Source organism: Rhinatrema bivittatum, chromosome 19 (genome assembly GCF_901001135.1).
Source record: "Rhinatrema bivittatum chromosome 19, aRhiBiv1.1, whole genome shotgun sequence".
NCBI classification, from domain to species: domain Eukaryota; kingdom Metazoa; phylum Chordata; class Amphibia; order Gymnophiona; family Rhinatrematidae; genus Rhinatrema; species Rhinatrema bivittatum.
The window spans coordinates 45,314,017-45,326,175 of NC_042633.1; the positions used below are offsets into that span (position 1 = coordinate 45,314,017).

The 12,159-nt window shown below is 52.3% G+C and overlaps 1 protein-coding gene across 1 annotated transcript in view; it reads left to right on the forward strand.

Annotated features, from left to right (window-relative positions):
- The window catches only part of LOC115080516, a 16,929-nt gene extending 5,069 nt beyond the window's left edge, over nt 1-11,860 (forward strand). Inside the window, exons 2-4 of the mRNA XM_029584721.1 lie at nt 89-2,116; nt 7,208-7,290; nt 7,738-11,860. Of these exons, the coding sequence (XP_029440581.1) occupies nt 142-2,116; nt 7,208-7,290; nt 7,738-7,836 (2,157 nt within the window). The 5' untranslated portion in view covers nt 89-141 and the 3' untranslated portion in view covers nt 7,837-11,860. The remainder of the gene's footprint in view (nt 1-88; nt 2,117-7,207; nt 7,291-7,737) is intronic.
- The last annotated feature ends 299 nt before the right edge of the window (nt 11,861-12,159 follow it).

Consider the following 12,159-nt stretch of genomic DNA (forward strand, 5'->3'; position numbering starts at 1 on the left):
GTTTTAGGCCCCCCAGGATGCTTGCAAACGGGATTCATCAAACCGGGACCTTCTCACACTCTGCACTCTCTGCTTTTGTTCCCCACAGCTGTAATTTCGGCAGACGCAGGCACTAAAGCACCCTGTAAATCTTCTGACACCATGGCATCGGTGCTTGTGAAAACCGCTATTGATAACGGTGAAGGGGAGGTCAGACCTCCAGCGAGTGAAAGCAGTGGCCCAGAGCTGCTCATCCTGGCAGAGAGAGAGAGGGAGAGTCCGGGACAGAAGCACAAGACCCAGTCTGAAGGTCTGCAGTGGGCGGCAGCAGAGAGCGGCCCCATCTCCATCGTTATCCGTGAGCCGGACCCCAGTTCTCCCCGAGGGGAAGCGAGAGGAGCCTCCACGGATTCCAGAAACAAAGAGCCCCACTGGGAGCTCATGGGGATGAAGGAGAGTCTGAGCCAGGAGCCCACGCGGGCTGAGCAGGCTCTGAGCCTGGAAGCGGCAGCGTCCAAGAAGGGCTTGAACTGGGATGCCGTAGGGGTCACGGAGGGTCAGAGCCAGGAGAGTCCAGGAGCTGAGGAGGGCTCGAGCTGGGAGCGAGGGGAAGGCTGGAGGCAGGTGCCAGCTGGAGCCGAAGAGGACCTGAGCAGGCAGCCCCTGAAGGCCAGGGAAGGACCAAGCCAGAAGCCGGCAGGGGCCAGGGAGAGCGTGAGCTGGGAGCCCACAGAGGCTGGGGGCCGTCTGGGTCAGGAGCTCGTGGACACTGGGAAAGATCTCATTTGGGAGCCTGTGGGAACCATGGAGGATCCAAGCTGGGATTGTCTGATTCAAGAGGCTGTGGTTATTAGGGAGGATGTGCATCGGGCGTTGGATGAGGAGGATCTGCGAGACAGACAGACAGCAGCCACTGCTATCACCGGCAGGCAAGAGGTAGGGGTGGAAAACTCCCCGCCTGCAGCCCATGTGAATAGATCAGGGGCCAGGGGCACAGGTGGCTTAGGCAGGGATGAGATCCTGCAGGACATTACCCAGCCAGGCCAGCAGGTGGGAGAGGTCGTCCACCCAGAGCCGGCCAGGGCTCCCATAGCAACCCGCAACACCGAGGCTGCTGCTCCCGGGGACAGGGGGCAGTGGGAGGAGGAGGCAGGGGAGGGGCACGCCCAGCGCTCAGCAGGTGGAGGAAAGGAAACCCGGGAGGGCGAGGCGGCAGGGAGAGAGATCCTGCCGCAATCTGCCCAGCGGCTGAAGCGCAGCTGCCAGGGCTCAGCGACTCCCCCAGCCCCTGGGCAGCCCGAGTGCCGGGACGGCATGGCGCTGGAGAACGGGGAGCAGAGCGGGGCGGCGGTGCAGGGGGGCAGCGCCGTGTCCGCGCACCCGGAGCTGCCCCCCTGCTGCTCGGAGACCCCCATCGAGCGGGAGATCCGGCTGAGCCTGGAGCGCGAGGAGCTGCTGCGCAGGGAGCGGGGCATGGCCCCGTCGCCGGGCTCCCAGCAGTACGTGGAGGTGAGGACGAAGCCCATCCTGAGCCAGCCCCTGCCCAAGCAGAGGGACCGCCAGCTGGCTGGCGCCCAGATGCAGCGGGACATCCTGCAGGAGAGCCAGCGGGAGGAGGACCTGGTGCAGCTGGGCAAGGTGCGGGGCCTCTACGACCGGGGGATGCCGCAGGAGCTGCAGGAGAAGAGGCTGCTGTTCGAGCAGAAGCCAGAGGCCCTGGCCCCCGAGTCCCCGTTCCTGAAGAGAGCGGGCAGGGGCTTCCCCACCGAGACCCTGCCACCCAAAAGTCCAGAAACCAAGAGGGGGCCTCCCCCGGCGGAAGCGAACGGCGCCAGCCTGAACGTCCTGGAGCACAGCCTCTCCTCCTCTCCCCCCTCGGCCACCCTCCCCGGGACCGAGCCTTCCCCCTCTCCCCGCTGCGCAGCGGAGTCCATCCAGGCTAACCCCTTCTTCAAGCTGCGCTCCCACAGCCCTCAGTCCCTGCTGGAGCAGGAGATACGGGAGGTGAGAGAACGGGAGAATGAACTCCGCAGGCTGAGGCGCAGCCTGTACGGGTCGCAGCCCCAGGACAGCTCAGACCAGGACCGGCCTGACGCAGGGCACTCCACAGAGGGCAGCAGCAGCAGCAGCTTTCCAGGTAAGGGCTGCAGGCGGCAGTGTCATCGGGGCTGCGCAAGCCGTGCAGGTCTGACCAGTGCAAGAGTGCTGACCAGTACAGAACTGACCAGTGCAAGAGTGCTGACCAGAACAGAACTGACCAGTGCAGCAGCAGTGACCAGTACAGAACTGACCAGTGCAAGAGTGCCGACTAGTACAGAACTGACCAGTGCAGCAGCAGTGACCAGTACAGAACTGACCAGTGCAAGAGTGCCGACTAGTACAGAACTGACCAGTGCAGTAGCAGTGACCAGTAGAGAACTGACCAGTGCAAGAGTGCTGACCAGTACAGAACTGACCATGGCAAGAGTGCTGACCAGTATAGAACTGCCCAGTGCAGCAGTAGTGACCAGTACAGAACTGACCAGTGCAAGAGTGCTGACAGAACAGAACTGACGAGTGCAAGAGTGCTGACCAGTACAGAACTGACCAGTGCAGCAGCAGTGACCAGTAGAGAACTGACCAGTGCAAGAGTGCTGACCAGTACAGAACTGACCATGGCAAGAGTGCTGACCAGTACAGAACTGACTAGTTCAGCAGCAGTGACCAGTACAGAACTGACCAGTGCAGGAGTGCTGACCAGTACAGAACTGACCAGTGCAGAAGCAGTGACCAGTACAGAACTGACCAGTGCAAGACTGCTGACTAGTGCAAAGCTAGTGTTGTATTAAATATGGAAAATTATACCCTCATCTAACCAAAAAGGGAGAGGAGGAATGGAAACTGGAGCACTTGCTGTCATTTACTGTTACTGCATGACGGCTTTCAGTTTCCCGAGATGCGGAGGCTCTCTCAGGGCAGGGCTTCTCTGTCCTACACTGACTGCAGAGCTTCATCTGCCAGCAGTCTGGCCTAGCCCTCAGAATCCCTTCAGATGGGAGTCAGAAAAAGGAGAGAACAGGTACTGACCCACAAAACAGAAAAGGCGCAGGGACTGAAAATACCAGAGAGAGACTGCAGCAAAATGCAGAGAGTGCAGGGACTGAAAATCCAGCAAAATGCAGAGAGCGCAGGGTCTGAAAATACCAGAGAGAGACGGTAGCAAAATGCAGAGAGTGCAGGGTCTGAAAATACCAGAGAGAGACTGCAGCAAAATGCAGAGAATGCAGGGTCTGAAAATACCAGAAAGAGGCTCCAGCAAAATGCAGAGTGCAGGGACTGAAAATACCAGAGAGAGACTGCAGCAAAATGCAGAGAGCGCAGGGTCTGAAAATACCAGAGAGACTGCAGCAAAATACAGAGTGCAGGGTCTGAAAATATCAGAGAGAGGCTTCCAGCAAAATGCAGAGAGCGCAGGGTCTGAAAATACCAGAGAGAGGATCCAGCAAAATGCAGAGTGCAGGGACTGAAAATCCAGCAAAATACAGAGTGCAGGGACTGACAATACCAGAGAGAGGCTGCAGCAAAATGCAGAGAGTGCAGGGTCTGAAAATACCAGAGAGAGGCTCCAGCAAAATGCAGAGTGCAGGGTCTGAAAATATCAGAGAGAGACTGCAGCAAAATACAGAGAGCGCAGGGTCTGAAAATACCAGAAAGAGAATGCAGCAAAATGCAGAGAGCGCAGGGTCTGAAAATACCAGAGAGAGGCTCCAGCAAAATGCAGAGAGTGCAGGGACTGAAAATCCAGCAAAATACAGAGAGCGCAGGGTCTGAAAATACCAGAGAGAGATTGCAGCAAAATAAGAGAGCGCAGGGTCTGAAAATATCAGAGAGAAACTGCAGCAAAATAAGAGAGCACAGGATCTGAAAATACCGGAGAGAGATTGCCGTAAAATGCAGAGAGTGCAGGGTCTGAAAATATCAGAGGAGACTCTGGCAAAATTTATTTATTTATTTATTTGTTTAGATTTTTTTATATACCGGCATTCGAGACAGCAGTCACATCATGCTGGTTCACATAAAACAGGGGTGCAAAGTAAACATAACAATAACAATGGTGCTGAAAAGGCAGTTACATATAACAAGGTGATAAGAACTTGGCTTAGAGATGCAGAGAGCACAGGGGCTGGAAATACCAGGGTGTGTATAGGAGGGTCTGATGTGAGGGACGTGGGTCTATGTGAAGTTTTGTTGGGATATGAAAGTGTTGGGGATCTATAGGAAGATGTGAACGACACAGGGTGTGTATAGAAGGGTCTGATGTGAGGGACGTGGGTCTATGTGAAGATTTGTTGGGATATGAAAGTGTTGGGGATCTATAGGAAGATGTGAACGACACAGGGTGTGTATAGAAGGGTCTGATGTGAGGGACGTGGGTCTATGTGAAGATTTGTTGGGATATGAAAGTGTTGGGGATCTATAGGAAGATGTGAACGACACAGGGTATGTATAGGAGGATGTGATGTGAGGGACGTGGGTCTATGTGAAGTTTTGTTGGGATATGAAAGTGTTGGGGATCTATAGGAAGATGTGAATGACACAGGGTGTGTATAGAAGGGTCTGATGTGAGGGACGTGGGTCTATGTGAAGATTTGTTGGGATATGAAAGTGTTGGGGATCTATAGGAAGATGTGAACGACACAGGGTGTGTATAGAAGGGTCTGATGTGAGGGACGTGGGTCTATGTGAAGATTTGTTGGGATATGAAAGTGTTGGGGATCTATAGGAAGATGTGAACGACACAGGGTATGTATAGGAGGATGTGATGTGAGGGATGTGGGTCTATGTGAAGTTTTGTTGGGATATGAAAGTGTTGGGGATCTCTAGGAAGACGTGAACGACACAGGGTGTGTATAGAAGGGTCTGATGTGAGGGACGTGGGTCTATGTGAAGTTTTGTTGGGATGTGAAAGTGTTGGGGATCTATAGGAAGATGTGACTGACACAGGGTATGTATAGGAGGATCTGATGTGAGGGATGTGGGTCTATGTGAAGTTTTGTTGGGATGTGAAAGTATTGGGGAGCTATAGGAAGATGTGAACGACACAGGGTGTGTATAGGAGGGTCTGATGTGAGGGATGTGGGTCTATGTGAAGTTTTGTTGGGATATGAAAGTATTGGGGAGCTATAGGAAGATGTGAACGACACAGGGTGTGTATAGGAGGGTCTGATGTGAGGGACGTGGGTCTATGTGAAGTTTTGTTGGGATGTGAAAGTGTTGGGGATCTATAGTAAGAGGTGAACGACACAGGGTGTGTGTAGGAGGGTCTGATGTGAGGGATGTGGGGTCGATGTGAAGTTTTGTTGGGATGTGAAAGTGTTGGGGATCTATAGGAAGAGGTGAACGACACAGGGTGTGTATAGGAGGGTCTGATGTGAGGGATGTGGGGTCGATGTGAAGTTTTGTTGGGATATGAAAGTGTTGGGGATCTATAGGAAGATGTGAACGATACAGGGTGTGTATAGGAGGGTCTGATGTGAGGGACGTGGGTCTATGTGAAGTTTTGTTGGGATGTGAAAGGGTTGGGGATCTATAGGAAGATGTGAATGACACAGGGTGTGTATAGGAAGGTCTGATGTGAGGGATGTGGGTCTATGTGAGGTTTTGTTGGGATGTGAAAGTGTTGGGGATCTATAGGAAGATGTGAACGACACAGGGTGCGTATAGGAGGGTCTGATGTGAGGGATGTGGGTCTATGTGAAGTTTTGTTGGGATGTGAAAGTGTTGGGGATCTATAGGAAGATGTGAACGACACAGGGTGTGTATAGGAAGGTCTGATGTGAGGATGTGGGTCTATATGAAGTTTTGTTGGGATATGAAAGTGTTGGGGATCTATAGGAAGATGTGAACGACACAGGGTATGTATAGGAGGATCTGATGTGAGGGTTGTGGGTCTATGTGAAGTTTTGTTGGGATGTGAAAGTGTTGGGGATCTATAGGAAGTTCTTTTTTACTCAACGCACAATTAAACTCTGGAATTTGTTACCAGGGGATGTGGTCAGTGCAGTTAGTATAGCTGTGTTTAGAAAAGGATTGGATAAGTTCTTGAAGGAGAAGTCCACTACCTGCTATTAAGTTAACTTAGAGAATAGCCACTGCCATTAGCAATGGTTACATGGAATAGACTTAGTTTTTGGGTACTTGCCAGGTTCCTATGACCTGGATTGGCCACTGTTGGAAACAGGATGCTGGGCTTGATGGACCCTTGGTCTGACCCAGTATGGCATTTTCTTATGTTCTTATGTGAACGACACAGGGTGTGTATAGAAGGATCTGATGTGAGGGATGTGGGTCTATGTGAAGTTTTGTTGGGATGTGAAAGTGTAGGGGATCTATAGGAAGATGTGAACGACACAGGGTGTGTATAGGAAGGTCTGATGTGAGGGATGTGGGTCTATGTGAAGTTTTGTTGGGATGTGAAAGTGTTGGGGATCTATAGGAAGATGTGAACGACACAGGGTGTGTATAGGAGGATCTGATGTGAGGGATGTGGGTCTATGTGAAGTTTTGTTGGGATGTGAAAGTGTTGGAGATCTATAGAAAGATGTGAACGACACAGGGTGTGTATAGGAGGGTCTGATGTGAGGGATGTGTGTCTATGTGAAGTTTTGTTGGGATGTGAAAGTGTTGGGGATCTATAGGAAGATGTGAATGACACAGGGTGTGTATAGGAGGATCTGATGTGAGGGATGTGGGTCTATGTGAAGTTTGTTGGGATATGAAAGTATTGGGGAGCTATAGGAAAATGTGAACGACACAGGGTGTGTTTAGGAGGATCTGATGTGAGGGATGTGGGTCTATGTGAAGTTTTGTTGGGATATGAAAGTGTTGGGGATCTATAGGAAGATGTGAACGACACAGGGTGTGTATAGGAAGGTCTGACGTGAGGATGTGGGTCTATGTGAAGTTTTGTTGGGATATGAAAGTGTTGGGGATCTATAGGAAGATGTGAACGACACAGGGTGTGTATAGGAGGATCTGATGTGAGGGATGTGGGGTCTATGTGAAGTTTTGTTGGGACGTAAAAGTGTTGGGGAGGGAGGTGTTCTGGAAAGTATGGTTTGGAGTGCATGGGAGGAGCATGCAAGGGAGCGTATCTGAGACCAAGATTGGGAATCTCAGGCTTTTTCGTCCCTGGTACTGTTTCTCTCTCCTTCTGAGTCCTCCTGTGTTTTCTCTCCTCTTTCTCCAGAGAGACTCTCCTTCGGGAAGCTGGATGTCACCTGGCCGCCTCCCACACTCTCCGACAGCACGAATGGGAGGGTATCTGAGCAGGTACTGCTGGCAGGGCGGGCTGGTTGAGGTCCCTGAGGGCTGTGGGACGTCACGTGGAAGGTGGGGCTATTAATTTAGGATTGTAATTAAGAGATCATCTCCCCTGAGGAGTCTGTAACAGAATGAGCGCTTTCATGTCACTGGAAAGACCTGAATCTGCTCAATGATCTGCCGAGCAAGCGATGGACAGGCCCGATGACAGAGGGAAATGTAAAGTGACAGTCCCTGAGAGAGAGGGAGAGAGAGGATATCCTCTAAAGCGAGCACAAATAACCTGCCCCGGGTAGCAACTTCATCCTCCTTAACACATGGGTGCCCACGGATTCTGGTGCGTTACAGAGAGGAGTCGTTGCAGCTTGCAGTGCATTAAAACAAAGATTTTCCATTGGGAAGCAGTGTCTCAGGCTTCTTTGACCCCCTCTCCTTGTCATCCCCCATCTCTTGCAGGAGGAGAGAGGCGTTGGGTCCCTGCGCCAGAGGAGTGTCTTACTGCAGCGCTGGGAAGCTGGCATGGTCTCAAGTTACCCACCTCAGGACGAGCAGTGAGAAGACTGCACACAGGGCTCATGAATATCCCTCCCAGGAACTCCCAGATACCCGCTGTGACCTTCTAGCTTCTGCCCTCAACCCCCCAGGGCAGGGTCCTCAGGACACACAAATTCAGAGACTAAAGCTTTCATATCACTTCCGATTGCCCCTGATGCAGGACAGATCTGCATGAGGATCCCAGGGTGCCTCATCTCCTCCACTTCTTCCTTATCCAGGACAGATCTACATGAGGATCCCAGGGTGCCTCATCTCCTCCACTTCTTCCTTATCCAGGACAGATCTACATGAGGATCCCAGGGTGCCTCATCTCCTCCACGGCTCCCTGATCCAGAACAGATCTGCATGAGGATTCCAAGGTGCCTCTTCCCTTCCACTTCTTCCTGATCCAGGACAGATCTACATGAGGATCCCAGGGTGCCTCATCTCCTCCACGGCTCCCTGATCCAGGACAGATCTACATGAGGATCCCAGGGTGCCTCATCTCCTCCACTTCTTCCTTATCCAGGACAGATCTACATGAGGATCCCAGGGTGCCTCATCTCCTCCACGGCTCCCTGATCCAGGACAGATCTACATGAGGATCCCAGGGTGCCTCATCTCCTCCACGGCTCCCTGATCCAGAACAGATCTGCATGAGGATTCCAAGGTGCCTCTTCCCTTCCACTTCTTCCTGATCCAGGACAGATCTACATGAGGATCCCAGGGTGCCTCATCTCCTCCATGGCTCCCTGATCCAGGACAGATCTACATGAGGATCCCAGGGTGCCTCATCTCCTCCACTTCTTCCTTATCCAGGACAGATCTACATGAGGATTCCAAGGTGCCTCATCTCCTCCACTTCTCCCTGATCCAGGACAGATCTACATTAGGATCCCAGGGTGCCTCATCTCCTCCACTTCTTCCTGATCCAGGACAGATCTACATTAGGATCCCAGGGTGCCTCATCTCCTCCACTTCTTCCTGATCCAGGACAGATCTGCATGAGGATTCCAGGTGCCTCATCTCCTCCACAGCTCCCTGATCCAGGACAGATCTACATGAGGATTCCAAGGTGCCTCATCACCTTCACCTCTCCCTGATCCAGGACAGATCTACATGAGGATTCCAAGGTGCCTCATCTCCTCCACGTCTCCCTAATCCAGGACAGATCTACATGAGGATCCCAGGGTGCCTCATCTCCTCCACTTCTTCCTGATCCAGGACAGATCTACATGAGGATTCCAGGGTGCCTCATCTCCTCCACGTCTCCCTGATCCAGGACAGATCTACATGAGGATTCCAAAGTGCCTCATCTCCTCCACTTCTTCCTTATCCAGGACAGATCTACATGAGGATTCCAAGGTGCCTCATCTCCTCCACTTCTTCCTGATCCAGGACAGATCTACATTAGGATCCCAGGGTGCCTCATCTCCTCCACTTCTTCCTGATCCAGGACAGATCTACATTACGATCCCAGGGTGCCTCATCTCCTCCACTTTTTCCTGATCCAGGACAGATCTGCATGAGGATTCCAGGGTGCCTCATCTCCTCCACGGCTCCCTGATCCAGGACAGATCTACATGAGGATTCCAAGGTGCCTCATCACCTTCACCTCTCCCTGATCCAGGACAGATCTACATGAGGATTCCAAGGTGCCTCATCTCCTCCACTTCTCCCTGATCCCGGACAGATCTACATGAGGATTCCAAGGTGCCTCATCTCCTCCACGTCTCCCTGATCCAGGACAGATCTACATGAGGATCCCAGGGTGCCTCATCTCCTCCACTTCTTCCTGATCCAGGACAGATCTGCATGAGGATTCCAGGGTGCCTCATCTCCTCCACGTCTCCCTGATCCAGAACAGATCTACATGAGGATTCCAAAGTGCCTCATCTCCTCCACGGCTCCCTGATCCAGGACAGATCTACATGAGGATTCCAAGGTGCCTCATCACCTTCACCTCTCCCTGATCCAGGACAGATCTACATGAGGATTCCAAGGTGCCTCATCTCCTCCACTTCTCCCTGATCCAGGACAGATCTACATAAGGATTCCAAGGTGCCTCATCTCCTCCACGTCTCCCTGATCCAGGACAGATCTACATGAGGATCCCAGGGTGCCTCATCTCCTCCACTTCTTCCTGATCCAGGACAGATCTGCATGAGGATTCCAGGGTGCCTCATCTCCTCCACGTCTCCCTGATCCAGAACAGATCTACATGAGGATTCCAAAGTGCCTCATCTCCTCCACTTCTTACTTATCCAGGCAGATCTACATGAGGATTCCAAGGTGCCTCATCTCCTCCACGTCTCCCTGATCCAGGACAGATCTGCATGAGGATTCCAGGGTGCCTCATCTCCTCCACTTCTTCCTGATCCAGGACAGATCTGCATGAGGATTCCAAAGTGCCTCATCTCCTCCACTTCTTACTTATCCAGGCAGATCTACATGAGGATTCCAAGGTGCCTCATCTCCTCCACGTCTCCCTGATCCAGGACAGATCTACATGAGGATTCCAGGGTGCCTCATCTCCTCCACTTCTTCCTGATCCAGGACAGATCTGCATGAGGATTCCAGGGTGCCTCATCTCCTCCACGTCTCCCTGATCCAGGACAGATCTGCATGAGGATTCCAAGGTGCCTCATCTCCTCCACGTCTCCCTGATCCAGGACAGATCTGCATGAGGATTCCAAGGTGCCTCATCTCCTCCACGTCTCCCTGATCCAGGACAGATCTGCATGAGGATTCCAAGGTGCCTCATCTCCTCCACGTCTCCCTGATCCAGGACAGATCTGCATGAGGATTCCAGGGTGCCTCATCTCCTCCACGTCTCCCTGATCCAGGACAGATCTGCATGAGGATTCCAAGGTGCCTCATCTCCTCCACGTCTCCCTGATCCAGGACAGATCTGCATGAGGATTCCAGGGTGCCTCATCTCCTCCACGTCTCCCTGATCCAGGACAGATCTACATGAGGATTCCAGGGTGCCTCATCTCCTCCGCTTCTTCCTTATCCAGGACAGATCTACATGAGGATTCCAGGGTGCCTCATCTCCTCCACTTCTCCCTGATCCAGGACAGATCTGCAGGAGGATTCCAGAGTGCCTCTTCACCTCCCTTTGTTCCTGAATCAGGACAGACCTTCATTTATACAGTGACTGGCTCCTAAATACCCCACCCCCGCAAGCCTTGAATTATGAACTAATCTATTTTATTAAAAGCCAGTTCAGCCTCTGTTTGGCTTTCTTCTCTAAACTTGATATTTGCCAAAGAAAAGCTTTTCTGACTGCCAAATCACCGTGGCCCTGATGTAATAAGATGCGAGTAGAAAAAAATAAAAATGCACTGAACTTCATGGGTTAAAATACGAGTTAATGCCTGATGCAGTCGGCATGCCAACCCAAAAACGAATGCAGAACACGCGCTTAGTGCGCATAGAAATTATTTGCCCCACAGCCTGCAGGTTCATCCCTGCAGATGAAGCTTGGTCAGAGGAGCTTTACGCAACCTCTGACCAGGAGTTAAGCTGGAGCCGCCCTCTGCACCGGGGGTGGAAATAGCTAATGCCGTCATTAGCATGGAGCATATTTCTGGTGCACTAAACTCCTTGTTTCCTGGGCACACTGAACACCTGATTACATGTATTCTATGCTGGAACTGCCGGGGTTGAGGGGAGGGCACAGAGGGGCTGGGACTGAAGGGGAGGAGGCTGGGCGCTATTCTATATCCTAGGAGAGGATGTCCAGGCAGTTGCCTCCTGCTGAAGACAGGAAGAAAGTGAAACATAAGTCAGCATCCCGCTGCCTGGAGGCTGCACATTTCACCCTGCCCGCCTCTCTCTTCTCAAAAAGGGGTGAGGGGATGTAAGGTTGCCGCCACGGTCTCCTCCCCCCAGCCTGGCACCCTGCTCCCACCTGCCTCCTATTCCTCACCCCGTCAGGCTGCATCAGGACATCCTCCCACCAATCAAGCGATTTCTAATAATTCTACAATGCAAAAAGCAAAGCAGGTTATGATTTCTAAATAAAGAGTGGATAACAGAGGAGGTCGTGTACTGGTGCTCTTTGCTTATAGCCCTCATCTGGTGAAGGTGTGTGCGTGTGCATGCGTGCGTGCGAGCGTGCGTGCGAGCGTGTATGTGAGTACGTGTCTCTCTCTCTCGCTCTCTGCATCCAGGAGCAGTCGTGTGAGTCCGTACCATCAAAATCATCACAGAGGCTGCTGGCACCTTAGAGGCCAACAGGTTGACTGAGGCAGGAGCCACCAGAACAAATGCAAGTTTCTTTATAAGGAGCCAGAAACCCAAATGAGCTTTCATCTCTGGATAATTGTATCTGCTTCC